General features: G+C 48.3%; 1 protein-coding gene across 3 annotated transcripts; it reads left to right on the top strand.

The window, feature by feature from the left end:
- Positions 1-235: 235 nt before the first annotated feature.
- Positions 236-21,088, top strand: PIGC (phosphatidylinositol glycan anchor biosynthesis class C). 3 transcript variants are annotated; one of them, XM_069969059.1, is made up of 3 exons: positions 237-419; positions 8,830-8,968; positions 19,985-21,088. In XM_069969059.1, the coding sequence occupies exon 3, from the start codon at positions 20,027-20,029 to the stop codon at positions 20,975-20,977; it is 951 nt and encodes a 316-aa protein (XP_069825160.1). In that variant the 5' UTR covers positions 237-419; positions 8,830-8,968; positions 19,985-20,026; the 3' UTR covers positions 20,978-21,088. The 3 variants fall into 3 exon arrangements, with proteins under 3 accessions (XP_069825162.1, XP_069825160.1, XP_069825161.1); XM_069969060.1 differs by lacking the exon at positions 237-419 and adding an exon at positions 682-704; XM_069969061.1 differs by lacking the exon at positions 8,830-8,968 and having other exon boundaries at positions 236-419.
- Positions 21,089-22,312: the final 1,224 nt, after the last annotated feature.

The raw sequence follows: 22,312 nt of genomic DNA, 5'->3' as shown, positions 1-22,312 counted from the left end.
GGGCCACAGGGAACTGACCTCTGTTGTCCATAACAACCAATCACAGCTCAGCTTTCATTTTACTACAGCAGTTTGAGAAACAAAAGCCGAGCTGTGATTGGTTGCTATGAGCAACAACTCTAATGAACACAGGCAGCCTGTTTTTTTTTTGTTTGTTTGTTTTGAACAACTTTATTGATACGTCGAGTTCCGTACAGTATTATCTGTCTATCACGTGTCATGTACACAGAACACGTCAGACACATAAACGTGCGCAGGAAACGACGAGTAATTCTATTCGCTTCCCGTGTGCGATGAGTAACGAGGCCAGTTGCATCACGTGACCCGCAGCAAGGCATGCTGGGAGCTGTAGTGTAACATGGCTGCTCTGGGCTGCTGGTTAGCGGTGATTTGTTGACCAATGCCGACATCGCAGTAAGGTAAGGCCGCGTATGGTGAGAGGAGGGCGAACCGTGAGCTCAGGATGGGAGGGACGTTACTGTAATACAGGGCAGGATGTGTACGTAATACCGACAGTTATCGAACAGGAGCAGCGTTTCCCGCAGGCGTCCGGCAGGACAGCCCTCCTGGGGTCCTCCGTGGCCCCGCCCCTCTGACGTAACGCTGGTTGCTTAGTAACGGTGTAACGCTTCTGGTCAGTGAGCGGATGGCGCCGCCCTCCTCTGTGTCTGTGTAAAGAATAAGGCGCCTAAATGTCGCTCTATGTAATAATTCCCCCTGTACGGAGGCGGCAGCAGGGATCCCACAGGGGACAGTACGGAGGCGGCAGGGATCCCACAGGGGACAGTACGGAGGCGGCAGGGATCCCACAGGGGACAGTATGGAGGAGGCAGGGATCCCACAGGGGACAGTATGGAGGAGGCAGCAGGGATCCCACAGGGGACAGTACGGAGGAGGCAGGGATCCCACAGGGGACAGTATGGAGGAGGCAGGGATCCCACAGGGGACAGTATGGAGGCGGCAGGGATCCCACAGGGGACTGTACGGAGGAGGCAGAGATCCCACAGGGGACAGTACGGAGGAGGCAGGGATCCCACAGGGGACTGTATGGAGGCGGCAGGGATCCCACAGGGGACAGTATGGAGGAGGCAGGGATCCCACAGGGGACAGTATGGAGGCGGCAGGGATCCCACAGGGGACAGTACGGAGGCGGCAGGGATCCCACAGGGGACAGTACGGAGGCGGCAGGGATCGCACAGGGGACAGTACGGAGGCGGCAGGGATCGCACAGGGGACAGTACGGAGGCGGCAGCAGGGATCCCACAGGGGACAGTATGGAGGAGGCAGGGATCCCACAGGGGACAGTATGGAGGAGGCAGGGATCCCACAGGGGACAGTACGGAGGAGGCAGGGATCGCACAGGGGACAGTACGGAGGCGGCAGGGATCCCACAGGGGACAGTATGGAGGCAGCAGGGATCCCACAGGGGACAGTATGGAGGCGGCAGGGATCCCACAGGGGACAGTACGGAGGCGGCAGGGATCCCACAGGGGACAGTACAGAGGAGGCAGGGATCCCACAGGGGACAGTACAGAGGAGGCAGGGATCCCACAGGGGACAGTACGGAGGAGGCAGGGATCCCACAGGGGACAGTATGGAGGAGGCAGCAGGGATCCCACAGGGGACAGTACAGAGGCGGCAGGGATCCCACAGGGGACAGTACGGAGGAGGCAGCAGGGATCCCACAGGGGACAGTATAGAGGAGGCAGGGATCCCACAGGGGACAGTATGGAGGAGGCAGGGATCCCACAGGGGACAGTATGGAGGCAGAAGGGATCCCACAGGGGACAGTATGGAGGCAGAAGGGATCCCACAGGGGACAGTATGGAGGAGGCAGGGATCCCACAGGGGACAGTATGGAGGAGGCAGGGATCCCACAGGGGACAGTATGGAGGAAGCAGGGATCCCACACGGGACTGTATGGAGGAGGCAGGGATCCCACAGGGGACAGTATGGAGGAGGCAGAGATCCCACAGGGGACAGTATGGAGGCAGCAGGGATCCCACAGGGGACAGTATGGAGGCGGCAGGGATATCACAGGGGACAGTATGGAGGAGGCAGGGATCCCACAGGGGACAGTATGGAGGAGGCAGGGATCCCACAGGGGACAGTATGGAGGCAGCAGGGATCCCACAGGGGACAGTATGAAGGCGGCAGGGATCCCACAGGGGACAGTATGGAGGAGGCAGGGATCCCACAGGGGACAGTATGGAGGAGGCAGGGATCCCACAGGGGACAGTACGGAGGCGGCAGGGATCCCACAGGGGACAGTACGGAGGAGGCAGGGATCGCACAGGGGACAGTACGGAGGAGGCAGCAGGGATCCCACAGGGGACAGTATGGAGGCAGCAGGAATCCCACAGGGGACAGTATGGAGGCGGCAGGGATCCCACAGGGGACAGTACGGAGGCGGCAGGGATCCCACAGGGGACAGTATGGAGGCGGCATGGATCCCACAGGGGACAGTATGGAGGAGGCATGGATCCCACAGGGGACAGTATGGAGGAGGCAGGGATCCCACAGGGGACAGTATGGAGGCGGCAGGGATCCCACACGCAAGAGACGTCATAGAGACATGGCTAAAGTTTTTATCAGTCTGGCTTTGAGTGTTCACACCTGGACCGATCAGAACGAGACGGGAGATGACCGCGCCACAGCATGTCCTCTCTCCGCTCTGTGTAAAATAAAAAATAAATTTATTTACATTCCATTAAGAGTTCAACTCTTCTGTGATCTTTTCCCGGCTCGTCCTCCCGATCAATACAGGTCAGAACACTCAGAACCGGACTGATCAAAACCTTTGACATGACTCTATGACGTTCAAACGTTTTTTTGGTTTTTTTTTAAACGACAGGGACACTAAGTCAGCTCCTGGAGTCTTGGATATAACCTATAACCTATGGCTATATCCACCAGGACTCCCTAGTGCTGCATCCAACTTCTCCAGACACCAGTAATCAATTGCCTAATGATTGGACTCCAGCATGCACCAATTGTGCTCTCTAGTTTCGGCTCATGTGACCAGCGCCCCCTGAAATTGGGTTTGGCCGCACCATGTCATTGTTAAAGCAAATATAACGCTAAGGGGAATTAATTTTTTTCTTATGCCATCTGGTCGGCGTGTAGATCCCGTTGGTGTGGTCCATTTTTCTAATTGCCGCCTGGTCTTCATATACAAATAGGGACACACTATGTACTTGAGGGGGGGACGCTGGTGCCGGTGCCTTCCGTACACCCATATCCCACACCCACACTTTTCTGCTTCAGATCCTCCCGATAAGCCATTAAAGGGATTGTCCAGCGAAAATCTTTTTCTTTCAAATCAACCGGTGTCAGAAAGTTATTTAGATTTGTAATTTACTTCTATTTAAAAAAATCTCCAGTCTTCCCATGCTTATTAGCTGCTGTATGCCCTGCAGGAAGTGTTGTTTTATTTCCAGTCTGACACAGTGCTCTCTGCTGACATCTCTGGCCGAGACAGGAACTCACTAGAGAAGGAGAGGTTTTCTATGGGAATCCCTATAGAAAACCTCTCCTGCTCTGCACAGTTCCTGACATGGACAGAGGTGGCAGCAGAGAGCACTGTGTCAGACTGGAAAGACTTATCAGCTGCTGTATGTCCTGCCAGAAGCGGTAAAGTACTGGAGATTTTTAAATCAAAGTAAATTACAAATCAGTTTTTGCTGCATAACCCCTTTAATAAAGGTATATTACTATGTAACTAAACTAGATGTATAACTTTTTGTGTACCACTCCCCTTCGGTAGAGCGGCAGCAGAGGGGTCGGTGTTCCCCCTTACTGATAGGACATATTATGGAGTTTCTTACCTTGCTTGTTTTTTATTGATTTTTGCCGTTTGTGGAAGGTGCAGCGTCTATTTGCTTAGCAGTAAAGTCGGCAAATATTATTTCTAGCTCTGTGTAATCCGTGTAATTGCTGTTTGCGGTGTAGTTCCTGCCGGCAGAGATCTCTCTTTGCTGTGCAATGGTTTAAATGGATGTAAATCTGCCAGGTTGGTCGGAGCGATTCTCATCCAGGCTTTAGGCTGTGTTCACACGGACATGTTGTTGCAGTTTGATGTATTCCTGTGGTTTTACGATCAGCTTTTAGCGATTACAATCTTGGGATTTATGTATTTTTCTGTCGGCTCAGTCATAGAAGACGTGATGGATGTGAATCCTGCCCTAAGCTAGCAGTACAGAGAACTCTGATGTCTGACAGCTATTGCTCCTGGTCACCTGCCTGTATTATTATTCATATTGTACTACAGTATATACCTGGAGCCTTGTGATGTGTATCTCCGAGACAGTATCATATGTTACACTACCCTCCACATGTAGCACCGGGACCTTACTGACGGCCACTTTCCCAGCAGCCGCTCTCTGCTTCCCAGCATTGTCTTCTTAGACTCAACATTTTGCATTATTAATAGTTTAGGAAAAGTGATTGTTAAAGAGGATTGGATAGAGATAGCTGCATGGAAAATCTTACCGGCAGGAGGGGAAGTGCCAAGACGTGTGAAAGCTGGTGGAGTAGCCTAATAACCTATAGAGTATGGCCGGGGATAGCCTAACAACCTATAGAGTATGGCCGGGATAGCCTAACAACCTATAGAGTCCGTCCGGGGATAGCCTAATAACCTAAATAGAGACTTGCCAGGGATAGCCTAATAACCTAAAGAGACCGGCTGGGGATAGCCTAACAACCTATAGAGTCCGGCCGGGGATAGCCTAACAACCTATAGAGTCCGTCCGGGGATAGCCTAATAACCTAAAGAGACCGGCCAGGGATAGCCTAACAACCTATAGAGTCCGGCCGGGGATAGCCTAACAACCTATAGAGTCCAGCCGGGGATAGCCTAACAACCTATAGAGTATGGCCGGGAATAGCCTAACAACCTATAGATTCCAGCCAGGGATAATGTAAGAACCTATAAACAGGGGATAGCCTAATAACCTATAGAGTCCAGCCAGGGACAGCCTAACAACCTATAAAGTCCGGCCGGGGATAGCCTAAAAACCTATAGAGTCCGGCCGGGTATAGCCTAACAACCTATAGAGTCCAGCCAGGGATAGCCTAACAACCTATAGAGTCCGGCCGGGTATAGCCTAACAACCTATAGAGTCCGGCCGGGGATAGCCTAACAACCTATAGAGTCCGGCCAGGGATAGCCTAACAACCTATAGTGTCCAGCCAGGGATAGCCTAACAACCTATAGAGTCTGGCCAGGGATAGCCTAACAACCTATAGAGTCCTGCCAGGCATATCCTGATAACTTATTTCTGGAGAGGTCTGCTATGACACTCGGAGTTCCCCTTTATCCCATTGATATTCCATCACTATATAATGATCAGTGGGGGGGTCCGACCCTTATAAGAATGAAAGGTACGCGGTGCTGGTGATGAGCTCCGTCCCCTTCACTATCTGCCAGTAGTAGATGTTATATATATATGTGTATAGTTTTATATATATATAGTTTTAGCGTAGTGCCGTCATGTTCCATATCACATTAATTACTATCCCTTATAAATGTCACAGGATACTCCGACCATGTCGATAATTGTCATAAACGAGTGGGTGACCTTAATGTCCTATAAGTGTGAGCAACTTGATAACTTCTGACTAGTTGTTGGGTGAGAAAGCTGACTTGTAATTTAAGGAGTTGTAAGAAGCCGGAGCCGGGTGCGGATGGCCGGGCTGTGAAATCATCTAGTCATGTCCCAGGGTGAAGATACGTAACCCGAAGCCGCGACTGCTGCCTGGTCCTCATCCAGGGCGAGCAGCTGATACCAATTTCTACCACCAGACTTTGATCAGAGAACTGGCAGCAAGGAGAGAAGGTCCGGGTTACGCATCCACCGCCACGTAGAGACCAAGTCCAGTCCAGATAAGAGACGATAAATCTGCAAATCCCGGGAGATGTAAGAGCAAGGGTAAACAACGAGCGCGTGCCAACTCCAGAAGATGACATCACCCACGGCTGCACAGAGTGACATGACTTCATATAGCTGTAACCCTTACCATAGATTCCGGGTGTTACCGCCCTGTGTTTCTGACGAAAATCACCAGAAAATATTCACCATCAGCCGTAACATTACAAATCCCTAAATAATACCGCAAACTGCCCTGACTGTGCGAGAGCTCTGAAGGCGTCCCGTGTTATCTGCAACCAAGACATTAGCAGAAGATCCTTTAAATCCTTTAATCTGAGGTGTGGTCTATGGATTGGATCTGTTTATCCCCTGCTAACAAGCCCCTGCCCATCCACGTAATGACCAGGCGACTTCTTCCATCGCTCCATATCCTTTCTGTCATAGCGAGCAGGAACTTTTCAGGACTTTTCCTTACAGCAGCAATTTAGGTGGTCAGACCTGATGGACTAGCCTTCACTGACTTCATAAAATCCTGGTGATTGCCTCTTATTGTTGGAGAGGGGTACAGTACATGTTATACATGTCTTGGCCCAGTCCACCAAAACAGGAACTCTTCTTAAAGCGACTCTGTACCCACAATCTGACCCCCCAGACCGCTTGTACCTTCGGATAGCTGCTTTTACTCCAAGATCTGTCCTGGGGTCTGTTTGGCAGGTGATGCAGTTATTGTCCTAAAAAACAACTTTTAAACTTGCAGCCCTGTGTCAAACGGCCGTGGCCTAGAATATCTGTGCCCTAACTTTGCACCACCCCTCCGTCCCTCCTCCTCACCCTCTTTATCATTAGGCATGCCCCTAGAACACCTGCTGACACAGGTGGGGAATAGAAGACAATCTGCCTGAAGCATTCCTAATGATGAGGAGGGTGGGGAGGAGAGACAAAGAGGTTGTGCCAGCCTAATGCATACACAATCTAGGCCACAGCCGTTGGACACAGGGCTGCCAGTTTAAAAGTTGTTTTTTAGGACAATAACTGCATCACCTGCCGAACGGACCCCAGGACAGAGCATGGAAAAAAAAAGCAGCTATCCGAAGGTAAATGCGGTTTGGTGGGGACAGATTGTGGGTACAGAGTCGCTTTAAAAGGATCACCAATGTGGTGTATAGAGGGCATTTTAGTGCAGAGGTTCCCTCTTATATCGTCCATATGCCTAAATAGACCCTGACCTGTTAGTACAACTCCGTAACCCCTAGACGACCCTGGGTGTACCAGCACGCCCTGGCGTCGCTACGGAAGTTCAGAGGGGGGCCGCGCGGCGGCCCCGCTCTGAACTGCCGCGATCCCGGGTGCTGCTTGTAGCTTTTTAAATGCAGCTGCCAAAGTTGACAGCTGCATTTAAAAAGCAGCTTTTCACTTTCCCTGGTGTCTAGTGGGGGGATCACATGGTCGCGGAGCAGTGATCCCCGCATCTATTACCGGCTGGGATCTGCACCGTAATGATGCTGATCCCGGCTCGGCATTCTATTGTTTTCGGCTGCAGCAGCCGAAAGCAATAGAGTGCCTATCTTATGGATCTATGTAGTATAACTATACTGCATAGATCTCAATGAGAGATCAGTGTGCTTATACTAGAATTCCCCCAGGGGGAATAACCCTAACCCCAGGGGGGGGGGGGGGGGGGAAACCCTAACCCCAGGAGGGCTTCTAGTATGAGTTTAAAAAAGAAAAGTGTTATTAGTAAAAAAAACAAAACAAAAAAAAAACCTCCCCTAATAAAAGTAAGCGCAAAAAAATCCCAAAGTGCAAATTGCGCATTTTTGGTCTCATTAAATCCAGAAAAACTGTAATAAAAAGCAATCAAAAAGTCGTATATGCGCAATCAAGGTACCGATAGAAAGAACACATCATGGCGCAAAGAATGACATCTCACACAGCCCCATAGACCAAAGGATAAAAGCGCTATAAGCCTGGGAATGGAGCGGTTTTAAGGAACATATATTTGTTAACAATGATTTGAATTTTTTACAGGCCATCAGATAAAAGAAAAGTTATACATGTTATATATCGTTGTAATCGTAACGACTTGAGGAACATAACAAGTCAGTTTTAGCCCAGGGCGAACGGCGTAAAAATGAACCCCCCCCCCCCCCCCAAAAAAAAAATGCGTGTTTTTTTCAATTTCAACACACTTTGATTTTTTTTAAAAGCCATCACATAAAATAAGTTATACATGTTATATATCGTTGTAATCATAACGACTTGAGGAACCTATATAAAAAGACAGTTTTACCCCAGGGCAAACAGCGTAAAAACAACAAAACAAAATTATTATTTTTTTTCCCCACACATTTAATTTTTTCCTGGTTTCGCAGTGTACTTTATGAAAAAATTCAGCCTGTAGGCCTTGCAGCCGGTTAGGGTTAGGGTTATTGCAAAGTACAATTAGTGGCGCAAAAAATAAGGGCTCATGGGTTTCTAGGTGAAAAAATGCAAGTGCTATGGCCTTTTAAGGAGGAAAAAACAAAAATTGAAATTGGGCCGATCCTCTAAGGGTTAAAGGTGTCCAGGGAAGCTATGAGAGACCTGTGGAAACAGTTATTTTTCAATAATAATATTTAATTGATTACTATCCTGGCTCCAATTTGTGACACCAAGTCAATCGGTAGAAAATGTGATCAAACAGGAATAGGTCGGGGCAGGCGGCAAATTGTGGTAAGCAAGATACGGGCATCAATGAGGAGGAGCAGCCGACAATACACATAAATAGCAATATGTTCTATGGATCTGTAATGTGACCGCCATGGACTGTAGGCCTAACATTGTAGACTCTATACACGTGTTAGCACTTCTATAAAAGTAAAGTGAGTGAGACAAAGCATGGCGGAAGTCTGGTACATAGGCTGATCCATAGTCTCTATCGTCCCTCTCAGACTGGTTTCCCCTTCATCTTCCGCAGTTCTGGAGACCTCTGGTCGCTATGAACCACATCGGGCGGATTGTCCTTGAGATCTATTATCATCCCACAGTCCTTGCCGTCTCTACAATCAGATTGTGTGCGCCCAGCCCTTCACTTGGTCCCGGCCTCTTCTAGAGAGGTAAGAGATGTGTAGTGAATAGTGCCGAATGGTTGTTGTAGCTCCGTGGTCCCAAATACCGCCTGCTGAAGTCGGGTCAGACCGTCCAGGACCGGGGTACCCTGCATCCTCTCTGCAGATGGTACAGACATAGGAACAGCACATAAGACTTACACAGAGTCACTCTCATGTATTTACTTATGTTCATTTCCAGTTTAAAATTCCTTAAAGGGAATGTGACATCAGGAAATAATCTATTGTTTACATCAAATGTTGGTTTTGTTTGTTTGTTTTAAAAAAAAAAAAAAAAAAAGATTTTTGGTGTTTTTTTTTCTTTCTAATTTTCCATGTTACCATCTATATCATGGATGGGGAACCTTTGGCCCTCCAGCTGTTGCAAAACTACAATTCCCATCATGCCTGGGCAGCCGAAGCTAAAGCTTCGGCTGCCCAGGCATGATGGGAATTGTAGTTTTGCAACAGCTGGAGGGCCAAAGGTTCCCCATCCATGATCTATATTATAAAAAAATCCTGATATTTTGCAGTTCTCATTCTGGCCACTAGGCCTAAACCTAAGCTGAGACTTCCTGTTCTGTACAGATCATTTCCCAGCTGTGATGACTTACATACCCATAAACCCTCATACAGGAAAAGTTCTTTATGCCTTTTAGGCTATTGATAGCTCTTAGTCATAAGACCACAGGCAGCTATCAATAGCTTGAAATGCGTAAAGAACTTTTCATCTACGAGGGTTTATGGACACTCTTGGCGTGTAAATCATGGCAGACTACAGTTTTTTTGTTTGCTTGGTTCTGGTGTTTTCCCTTGATCTGTCCTTTGTGAATAAGGGCCTAACGCTGTTTATTGGGTGAGCTGGGCTGTGTCTTTGCTTATACTTTCCAGCAATATCCTCCTTATCATCACAGACATGTGACTCCTATATATGATCTACCACCTGTCCTTGTGAATAAGGGCCTAACGCTGTTTATCGGGTGAGCTGGACTGTGTCTTTGCTTATACTTTCCAGCAGGGTCCTCTTTATCATCACAGACATGTGACTCTTATATATGATCTACCACCATTCACAAGAGCTGAGTCTTCCCTCCCTCTGTACAGGAAACAAAGAAAACCCAGAAACCTATCCCATACGAGTAAATAGGGTCTTCTCTGGACAATTGTTGCATATGTCAATGGGGCTTGCTGTAAAGCATATCACTAAATGCTGTTAAAAGCAGTTCAGGGAAGATGGCTGCCCCCATAATGTAGAAAAATTCAAATAAATAGAAACCAAAGGGAAAAAAAACATGATTTTGAACATAAGTGATAGGCTTCCTGAAATCACTGGTAATAGGTATGAGAAGGCGCACACTCACCAGGCATCATACCCCAACAGGCGTCAACCGTCGGCCCATTGATGTTCACCGGCCACAGAGGCTTCAGGCTTAACAATAACAAGAATAGAGATGAAGACCAGATATATCCAACAGTGTGAGATCTGTATACTGTAAAACTACCCACAGCTAGCCACCATAAATGTATAGCCTTGTGCTGCCTTAGTGCCAGATTAGATGGCTAAGCGAGCGCCATTCTGCTAGATCAGTGCTCGCTTACAGAGCCTATTACATGGCTAGATTATTGTGCGACATGGGCTACACAAGTATCACGATGTCCGTGCAGCCCTTTGGTTTTTATAGTAAATAATTAAGTTTTATACTTACCTGTCCACAATCCCTGTTTCCAGTTCTTCCCCTCTCACCGCAGCCGCCTCTGCAGCTTCTACTCCTGTCTCCAAAGTGTCAGCCGGCTCAGCCAATCACTGACCAAGATGGAACAGCGCCGCAGCTAGTGATTGGCTGAGCTACTTGTTACTTCAGAGACGGGTGTAGGTAGCGTGAACAGGTAAGTATACGCACAAGTAATCTTTATTATTTTTTATATGGTTTAATCAGGGCGATAATTCTAGAACTTGCCGAAAGACAACGATCAGCTGATGAGCGTCTCCTTGGCCAATCGCTGTACTTATCACATGGGCGATATTTGCTCGAATGGACATGATAGTCTCCCAGTGTAATAGGGGCCCTTAGGATGTATTCAGATGTAGCGGTTTGAGGTGCGTTTCTTGCCATGTGGTTCATGTTGTTAAAGCGACTCTGTCCCCCCCAAACCACTTGTACCTTCGGATAACTGCTTTTAATCCAAGATCTGTCCTGGGGTCCGTTCGGCAGGTGATGCAGTTATTGTCCTAAAAAAATACTTTTAAACTTGAAGCCCGTGCCAAACGGGAGTATGTGTGCCCTAACCTTGCACCACCCCTCCGTCCCTCCTCCCCACCCTCTTATCATTAGGAATGCCACTGGAACATTTTCTCCATGCTGAACATTGCACAGGTCCTTAACGATCCAGCCCATGTGCTGGACTGCGACAGGTGGGGAATAGGAGACACTCTGCCTGGAGCATTCCTAATGATGAAGAGGGTGGAGAGGAGGGACGGAGGGGTGGTGCAAAGTTAGGGCACAGATACTCCCGTTTGGCACGGGCTTCAAGTTTAAAAGTATTTTTTTAGGACAATAACTGCATCACCTGCCGAACGGATCCCAGGACAGATCTTGGATTAAAAGCAGCTATCCGAAGGTACAAGTGGTTTGGGGGGGTCAGATTGTGGGTACAGAGTCGCTTTAAGAGCCTGACCTGGGCTAGCTGCGGAACCGTGACAATCTGGAGTAATACTATGGGAAGTTATTGTTGCAGTTATACCCTCATACCTTTATCTTGTGACTGATAACTGGGCCTTAAGCTGCCCCTACACATTAGTCTATACTATTATACATGAGACAGCTCAGCTTGGCCAATTGTACAGACTCTGCTGTCCTCCTTAGCCTCCTCTGTGTCCTCTCCAGACCCCTCTGTCCTCTCCAGACCCCTCTGTCCTCTCCAGACCCCTCTGTCCTCTCCAGACCCCTCTGTCCTCTCCAGACCCCTCTGTCCTCTCCAGACCCCTCTGTCCTCCTTAGCCTCCTCTGTGTCCCTCCGGACTCCTCTGTTCCTCTCCGGACCCCTCTGTGTCTCTCCGGACCCCTCTGTCCTCTCCGGTCCTCTCTGTCCTCTCCGGACCCCTCTGTGTCCCTCAAGACTCCTCTGTGTCTCTCCAGACCCCTCTGTCCCCTCCAGACCCCTCTGTGTCCCTCCAGACCCCTCTGTGTCCCTCCAGACCCCTCTGTGTCCCTCCAGACTCCTCTGTGTCCCTCCAGACTCCTCTGTGTCCCTCCAGACCCCTCTGAGTCCCTCCAGACCCCTCTGAGTCCCTCCAGACCCCTCTGAGTCCCTCCAGACCCCTCTGAGTCCCTCCAGACCCCTCTGTGTCCTCTCCGGACCCCTCTGTGTCCTCTCCGGACCCCTCTGTCCTCTCCGGACCCCTCTGTCCTCTCCGGACCCCTCTGTCCTCTCCGGACCCCTCTGTCCTCTCCGGACCCCTCTGTCCTCTCCGGACCCCTCTGTGTCCCTCCAGACCCCTCTGTCCTCTCCAGACCCCTCTGTCCTCTCCGGACCCCTTATACTTATGGTGGAGAGTCAGGCGCTCCCCATACATTCACACCTCTGGAAACCTGCTGGCCGCCCCACACTTTCCCTCATGTCTTGGAGGGGGGTGCAGCCACGAGGACCCCAATCAATCTCAAGAACAGAGGATTATTTTACTGCATACAAATATTGAACGCAATATTCCGGATTCTTCTCCATCATCTGGGCAGTCGGGATGCCCCCATACACATTGGATATAAGGACCACGCCATGTCTGCTGGTTATACACTGGGACGGCTGATGTCAGTGACCAGGCCGGCCGCCGCTCTCACTCTTTCTCTGGTTACGCGTTTATGGACTTTTCCATTAAAATTGTTTTATTTTCCCCCGTCAGGTAGGTAAGTACTTAGCCCCGCGCCTCCTGATGGAAATCCTGTATTGCTGTAAGTCATGGTTTACATGGTCGAGAGCTCTGCAAACACGGCACCTGCCACAGCCGCGCAAAACCCTCGAAAGTGACAGATAAATTACACAGGTGACAGCTGCAGTGACAGCTGAAGTGACAGCTGCAGTTTCAGGTCTGTTGCACTTTCCTACATGTGACTATACGTGACCAGCTGCCGGGCCTGGGAGATGTGGCACTAATAGTGAGAAGGTCCCATGTTATAGGGGGACACCAAGAAGGCCGAGGATCCATGTGACGGGATTAGCAGCAGTTTACAGAATCCTCTCTAGTAAATGTTCCTAGACCTGCGATATATGATCTCTGATCTCTGCGACAGTGCTCTCTGCTGCCACCTCTGTCTGTGTCAGGAACTGTCCAGAGCAGGAGAGGTTTTCTATGGGGATTTGCTGCTGCTCTGGACAGTTCCTGACATGGACAGAGGTGGCAGAAGAGAGTACTGTGTCAGATTGGAAAAAATATACCACTTCCTGCAGGACATACAGCAGCTGATAAGTACTGGAAGATTTGAGATTTTGAAATAGAAGTGAATAACAAATATATATAACTTTCTGAAACCAGTTAATTTGAAAGAAGAGGCTTTGGTTCAGGGGTGAAATACTGCGTGGATTTCAGCGTCCGAAATCCCCAGGCATGACCACAAGCAGGCTGAGGGACGCCCACAGATCTCTCTGTATATTCCCTGGGCACTTCATATTGTCTGATAAGTCTGTAAAAATGGAAAAAGTAGCTTCTAAGAGGGGAACGTTCAATACACCGGATCAATATCCCCGTCTGCTGGTATTATTCTGGATTTACAGGAACATCTTGAGGGCCGGCATAAGCTTGGGGAAGAGGCCTCACGAGTCGGGAGTACAAAACAAACATGGCGGCCGCATTGTCACATCTGATACATCGTGTAACATATCGGCCCTGAGGGAGGAGATTAGGCCATGTTCAAACTACAACTAAACAGACATAGATATAGGGGGAGATTTATCAAACATGGTGTAAATTGAGACTGGCCCAGTTGCCCCTAGCAACCAATCAGATTCCACCTTTCATTCCTCACAGACTCTTTGGAAAATGAAAGGTGGAATCTGATTGGTTGCTAGGGGCGACTGAGCCAGTCTCACTTTACGCCATGTTTGATAAATCTCCCCCATAGTCACCAGGGCGATGACCCATGTATATAGCGTTTACTAGGGCTGAATCTAGGACTAAATCAATACTGCGGTTAATCGTACATGTGGCCGTGGTAACGATATTAGAACGATAATTATGACACCCGCCATTTATAAACCCCACCCTTTTTGAAAGCCGCACCCATTTGGGCGGGGCCAAACTGCTGAATTTTAGTTTCATTTTTTTTCTTGTTTAAAGTCTCTTATGGAGACTCACCGCGCTTTCAGGAGACGTCCATGATGCGGCTGAGCGGCGAGGTGAGCGGATCCGCACCCGTCACATTGTCTTCCTTCGGTGTGCTGCTCCTCCAGGGGAACGTCCTGTGGATCAGACACAACATGACTTATTTCTATCACAGGACGCGGACCCCTATTCACGTGTCTAGTGACAAGATCCCCGGCGCTGGTAAATGAGCATATCATGGCTGATAATATTACTACCTTTAAGGGGTCTTTCATGGTTTCCTGCTGCTGTTGATGCAAACTGTTTGCTCTGTTGTCTTCAGCCCAGCGTCCTGCTTGATGGCAACTCCTCCTACCTAGTGAGAGGAAGAGAGAGTTGGTTGAATTCCTAACTAGAGTGTCCAGCAGGAACAGGGATTCCATTCATTACAGGATATACACCAGAGAGGAGGCTGGGCTGAAGACAACAGAGCGCACTGTTTGCATCAAAAGCAGCTGATTTACCAATATATGTTCATTTAGTAGACTGTTGAAAATAGGTGATCGACCCTTTTAAGTCATAAAATAAAGCTCCACCATCTAAGCAACCACAATATAATAGTACCCCAAGTATAACTGCACATAATTGCAGAAATGTCTGTTCTAATGCATATTAGCTTATATATTGGGGGAGCTGTCTGTGTCACTAGTGCTGCAGCCTCCCCTGATTTCTATATAATACATGTTACCATTAGAATAGACATTACACTGGGGGAGCTGTCTGTGTCACTAGTGTTGCAGCCTCCCATGATGTCTATATAATACATGTTACCATTAGAATAGACATTACACTGGGGGAAGCTGTCTGTGTCACTAGTGCTGCAGCCTCCCCTGATGTCTATATAATACATGTCACCATTAGAATAGACATTACACTGGTGGAAGCTGTCTGTGTTAGAAGTGCTGCAGCTGTGGCACACTGTAGCAGAGTGAGATGTGATTGACAGTTATTCCTGCTCTCTGATACACTGTGCTACAGATGCAGCGTTACTGACACAGACAGCTCCCCCAGTGTAATGTCTATTCTAATGGTAACATGTATTATATAGACATCAGGGGAGGCAGCAGCACTAGTAAGACAGACAGCTCCCCCAGTGTAATGTCTATTCTAATGGTAACATGTATTATATAGACATCAGGGGAGGCTGCAGCACTAGTGACACAGACAGCTTCCCCCAGTGTAATGTCTATTCTAATGGTAACATGTATTATATAGACATCAGGGGAGGCTGCAGCACTAGTGACACAGACAGCTTCCCCCAGTGTAATGTCTATTCTAATGGTAACATGTATTATATAGACATCAGGGGAGGCTGCAGCACTAGTGACACAGACAGCTTCCCCCAGTGTAATGTCTATTCTAATGGGAACATATATTATATAGACAGGGGAGGCTGCATCACTTGTGACACAGACAGCTTCCCCCAGTATAATGTCTATTCTAATGGTAACATGTATTATATAGACATCAGGGGAGGCTGCAGCACTAGTGACACAGACAGCTCCCCCCGGTGTAATGTCTATTCTAATGGTAACTAACATATATTATATAGACAGGGGAGGCTGCATCACTTGTGACACAGACAGCTTCCCCAGTGTAATGTCTATTCTAATGGGAACATGTATTATATAGACATTATAATTGTATGGGGACCAGGGCCTGTGCAGCCTCGCAGTTCCTGGCACAGCCACTTGTGTGAAGCATTAAAATTTTAAATGCCACTTTTTTCTTGTACATAAAAAAGAAAACCATAGTTGGTATAGTTTTATTCGGAAATAATATCTTCATCATCATCACTGATCCCATAGAGCTCTATAGAGTTATGGGGGGAAGAACAGGTAGAGGTAAAGCAAAACAAAAACTATATCTATATACTATGAGTGTAATCGCTCTGACCCAGAGACTAAAGGTAACAGGTCATAGAAACTAACACACACACCCAACAGAATTTGCAGAATTCCACCTTTGTAACCATTTTTATTGCTCCAAAGCATAAACCAGTTTTGCAGCAGTAGAACATTTACCAACCAAATGTAACAAAACCGCAGCAATGAGTGTAAAACCAGGATACTGTGTGTAAAGGGGAGGGAGGCCATTGCAGGGGAGTTCTGAGGTGTGCGCAGATACAATGCAGCCATGTCGCCACCTAGTGACCAGTCATAGTCAATGCACTTTAAGATTTCAGTTACAAGAGTGAATATTATTCGTCCACTTGTGGCCCTTCCGATGTTGTAGAACTACAACTCCCATCATGTCCTGAGAACCTTTGGCTATAGGCATTCCCCTCTCACTATGATATCACACATTGTCCCATCAGCTTCGTGTCTCTTCTGCCACCACACATTACAGAATGAGATCACTGGTAACTAAAGCCTCAGTATCTGTGCCCAGCAAACCTCTGATGGGGGATTTACAGCCCTCTGAGGCCCCCCCATAAGGCCATGTTCAGCAGGGGCAGCCGGCTATCCTGTGTATGGGGTGTGCCGGCTCTCCATCGGGAGATGATGTCAGAGGAAAGGAGAGCTGGATGTGATGGACAGGGACCCCCACCAATAATGAAAAGAAGGCCCATGAGTAAATGGCAGTGTTGGTGCACAGGCTCGCCCACCTCTCCATTCACTCACTTTGGGACCTTGAAAGCTGGATAAGTGCTGTACCCGCCTGTCTTCTCTTGTCCCATGGAAAGTATATGGAGCTGTGGCTGAGCAGGTGCGCCCCCACTCCATTCTCCGAGGACAAGGAATCCCCTTCTTATGTTTGCTGATGGTTCCTGGACTCTCTCCAATCACTTATCACCTATTCTGCGGTTGGGGAAAAGGTGCGAGGATGACTTTTGCTCTGAATTATTCCTCACCTTCTCCTCTTGGCTGCTGATCACATATGAGGACCCCTTTAGCTCGGGATTGTCCCTTACCTTCTCCTCTTGGCTGCTGATCACATATGAGGACCCCTTTAGCTCGGGATTGTCCCTTACCTTCTCCTCTTGGCTGCTGATCACATATGAGGACCCCTTTAGCTCGGGATTGTCCCTTACCTTCTCCTCTTGGCTGCTGATCACATATGAGGACCCCTTTAGCTCGGGATTGTCCCTTACCTTCTCCTCTTGGCTGCTGATCACATATGAGGACCCCTTTAGCTTGGGATTGTCCCTTACCTTCTCCTCTTGGCTGCTGATCACATGTGAGGACTCTTTTTGCTCTGGATTGTCCCTCACTTGCTCCTCCTGGCTTTCCTTGAATAGACAGGTCACTGAGAAGGTGAGCTGATCCTGAGGAGTAGTGCGCCATGTTCCCATGCACTGATCCCTGGGCTCCTGGTCCTGGAGCGGCCGCCGTAACCTAGGTCTGAATCCAGTATACAGAGTCATTATACTTATCAAATTGATGGTGTGCTCAAGTCTGATCATTCGACATTTAATTACCAGTGGCAGCCCTGGGGAGTCCTGAAAAACATGGATACAACCATAGGCCATCAGCTGTACCCATGTTTCCCAGACTCCCTAGGACTGCATCCAACTTCTTCAGCCAAAGTCTTTCAGTACTTATCAGCTGCTGTATGTCCTGCAGTAAGTGGTGTATTCTCTCCAGTCTGACACAGTGCTCTCTGCTGCCACCTCTGTCCATTTCGGAACTGTCCAGAGCAGGAGAGGTTTTTTTATGGGGATTTTCCGCTGCTCTGGACAGTTCCTGACATGGACAGAGGTGGCAGCAGAGAGCTCAGTCAGACTTGAAAGCACTGTGTCAGATTGGAGCGAATACACCACTTCCTGTAGGACATACAGCAGCTGATAAGTACTGAAAGACTGGAGATTTTTAAATAGAAGTAAATTACAAATCTATATAACTTTCTGAAACCAGTTGCTATAAAAGCAAAACATTTTCGCTGGAGTAAACCTTTAAGTCCAAGTATTGTTTATGGATAAACCTATAATTACATATTAGTCACCTTTTTCTGTGCTGTAACATAGCTGGCGCCGTATTTCTTCCACTGGATCGGCTTGAGAATACATCTGGCCGGGGCATCCGGTCAATATTCAGGATTGCTACCTAAAGAGAAAGGAAATGGACAGTGACGAGAGTAGAGATGAGCGAACCTCGAGGACGCAGCGTTTGATTCCGGGGGCTGCAGAAGCACGATGCCGCCCTAGGGACTCCTACAAAACATTGATACAAACATAGACCATAGGCTGCATCCGTGTTTTCCCGGACTCCCTAGGGCGGCATCCAACTTCTTCAGCCACCGATAATCAAATGCAGAGAATTCAGGTTCGGATGGTTCAAACATGGTGTAAAGGTGGAATCTGATTGGTTGCTAGGGGCAACTGAGCCAGTTTCACTTTACACCATGTTTGATAAATCTCCCCCATAATCTATTACACCTCATTGATGATCTGCCCTGTGTATACACTGCCAAAAATTACAATCGGAGATGAGTCTCCCAAAATTCCTTCTGGGTATTTCCACTTTCAATTCAGATTTAGAGGTTGAATTGGAAACATAGAGGAGCAGGGGTGATGGTCCCTGATCCTGTACACAAGGCATACAGCATATACCTATACCCCTATACCTGACAATCTCTAGTTACGATAAGCTATTAAATATGAAGGGGCACATACTCTGTATCACTGAGCCTTCTGGTGGACCCCGGTCCATGTGCACATCTATCAGCTATAAAAACTGCTGACGGCCAATACAGAAGTCCTTAAGATGAAAAATGTTTAAAGGGGTGGGTAGTTTAAACCCCATTCCCCCCCCCCCAAAAAAAAAAAATAATAATAATAAAATAAAATTATAATTCTTTCAAATCAACTGGTCCCAGCAAGGGCCAGAGATTTGTAATTTACTTCTTTAAAGTCTCCCAGTACTTATCAGCTGCTGTATGTCCTGCAGGAAGTGGTGTATTATCCTCAGTCTGACACAGTGCTCTCTTCTGCCACCTCTGTCCATGTCAGGAACTGTCCAGAGCAGCAGCAAATCTCCACAGAAAACCTCTCCTTGTCTCCGGACTGGAGAGAATACACCACCTCTTACAGGACATACAGCAGCTTATAAGTACAGGAAAACTTGAGATTTTTTTAATAGAAGCAAATTACAAATCTCTGGCACCAGTGGATCTGAAATAAAAAAAAGTTGGGCAGTACCCCTTTAAGCTCCCGGTGATTGAAAGTGCCCAGAAGGCGGAATCTGATCGTTAGGTGCCCAGAGTGCCCTGTATTCAGAGCCTTACCAGCTACTCCTTATACTTTTTGTGTCCAATCAGGAGTCATAGCTGAGAGGAGGGGCCAAAAACTCTCAATACAGGGAACCTATCAAAAAGAGCCCACCTCCTGGGCACCTAATAAGAAGAGCCCGCCTCCTGGACACCAAACAAGAAGAGCCTGCCTCCTGGACAGTTGTGGTCACCAGTCTTGCATGGCTGTATGCCTCCACTCTCCGACCTCTGATAGATCAAAGCTGCTGACAGGTCTTTTCTTTTGCGTCTAGTATGTGGCGGTAGGTGACTCCACCTGAGTTTTTCGAGCAGCAGATTAGTAAAGGACACTATAAACAACAACAAATAAGCCACACAATTGGTGCCACCATGGGTTTATATTATGGCGGGTGGGTGGAGTCGGATCTAGTATTAAGGATCAGTGCAGAACTTGATGGTTATAGTTTTTTCTTCTATTGCAGGTGATGACTTTTTGGTCTCTTTTCTGAGGATCTGAGACAAGAATGAGTCCGGTTCTGCAGACTCCCGACTCTGGACCTTACACAAGTATGAAATGGGGCGGCAGCGCCCCACCGAGCCCCGTCACTGATTCTCCCAGATGGAAGAAGGTCTTGTATGAACGGCAGCCGTTTCCAGACAATTACGTTGATAAGAGCTTCTTGGAGGAACTCCGTAAGAACATCTATGTGCGACGTTACAGCTACTGGGCGGTGGCGTTTGAGTCGGCCGTGGTCATCCAGCAGCTGTGCAGCGTCTGCTCCTTCTCCGTCATCTGGTGGTACATGGACCAGGATCTCCTGTCTCCTCAGAAGTTGTGTGGGGTCGGCTTGGTGGTTACACTGCTCGGTTACCTGCTCTTCGTTGCCGTTGACCGGGGTGCGGGGAGGAAGGAATGTGGCCGGACCCGCTGGGATGACCTGAAGAGTTCTCTGGTGTTTATAGCCTTTACATACGGCTTCTCTCCTGTACTGAAGACCCTGACAGAGTCAATAAGCACAGACACCATCTACGCCATGTCCGTCCTCATGCTCATAGGACATCTCGTCTTTTTTGATTACGGAGCCAACGCGGCTGTTGTCTCCAATACCATGTCCATAAATATGGCCATCTTCGCTTCCGTCTGTCTGGCTTCCCGCCTTCCTCGCTCCCTCCATGCCTTTACTATGGTGACCTTTGCCATCCAGATTTTCGCTCTTTGGCCCAGTCTACAGAGGAAGCTAAGGGCGTATACCCCCCGGACACATATCTGCGTGACTTTTCTATTCGCCTTGTTCTCTGTGGCCGGACTGTGGAGTATATCGGGGGTCGGAGCCCTCCTCTTCTTCCTTCTGCTGGTGTCGGTGGCGTTTCTGTGTCCGTACTGTTTAATCAGATTGCAGCTCTTCAAGGACAACATCCATGGGCCCTGGGACGAGGCCGAGATCAAGGAAGATCTTTCTCGGTTTCTTGATTAATTCTTTTTTTATCTGTATATATTTTACATTGTTTTTAGATTAATGTATTTAACTTAATGGTATGTGAACGGCCGCACTCTTAAATAAAATCTTACATTATTCTTGATTGTTTCCAGGTGTCATGTCCAGTCTTTATCACTAGAGGGAACCAGAACGCTGCGCCTCATCCTGTAACTTTCCTACATATCCTTCCTCGTCTGTGAGGATCACGTTACAAAAATGTAAAATAACCTTAGTGTTTTTCTTCTTTCTATATGAGTAAGGGGCCTATTCCATGGGAGCGATAATCGGACGAATCGGCCCCATTCGGCCGATTATCGCTCGGTGGAATAGAGAAAACGATCAGCCAGACCTAAAATCATCGGTCCCCCACTGCGCATCGCTACGATGGAATAGTGGTCCGTGGCGGGCGACTGACGATTTGAGAAGCAGCACCATACATTTCCTGGCAGGGCTTCTCCTCGGCTCAGTCTTCCTCCCCGGATCCCGCGGCACAGCATCAGCAGCTCCGGAGCGGCCTGACTGAGCAGTCAGACCGCTCAGCCAATCACAGGAGCTGCTGATGCTGTGACGCGGGACCGGGAGGAAGACTGAGCCGAGGAGAAGCCCTGCCAGGAAATATATGGTGCAAGGACATCGGTAACTATGTCCCTGCAGCCCTCGCTCAACGATCATCGGGCCGTAGAATAGGCCCAGTAAACGAGAGCCGATCTAGCAGGTCGGCGCTCGTTTACATGCTGTCCTGTTAAACGCCCATAGAATATTTGTTATGCAGATTACTTTAAAGGGGTTGTCAGGGGAGAAGCAAATGTCTCATGTCTTCTGCTCCCCAATAGTTACTTACCCTCTTCCCACCTCTCAGAAAAATCGTTATATCGTTTGAATTTAAATGATAATCGTCCTGCGTAGGTGCAGGCATGTGGTGAACATTAACGATAAAACAATATAGTTTGTAATCGTTTATCCTTAATAATCGCTTCATCTAATAGGACCCTAAGGGTCCTATTCCATGGGCCGAGCGGGGCCCGATCAAGAATGTAAACGAGGGCCTATTCCACGACTCGACAATCGTTTAGCGAGGGCTGCAGGGACATCGTTACTGATGTCCTTGCAGCACTTGTTTCATACATTACCTGTTCAGGCTGCAGGTCTTCTCCTTCTCCCGGTCCCAGGTAATGTGTGATGTTTTGAAATCGTCGGTCGCCCGCCACGCATCACTATTCCACGTAGCGATGCACGGGTGGTGACTGATGATTTTAGGTTTGAACCTAAATGATCGATCATCGGCTGATTGTTCTCTCTATTCCACGGAGCGATAGTGATTCGGCCGATTAT

This window comes from Dendropsophus ebraccatus, chromosome 4 (genome assembly GCF_027789765.1).
Source record: "Dendropsophus ebraccatus isolate aDenEbr1 chromosome 4, aDenEbr1.pat, whole genome shotgun sequence".
NCBI classification, from domain to species: domain Eukaryota; kingdom Metazoa; phylum Chordata; class Amphibia; order Anura; family Hylidae; genus Dendropsophus; species Dendropsophus ebraccatus.
Note: the sequence above shows the minus strand (reverse complement) of the source record. Positions and strands in the feature narration are given on the sequence as shown.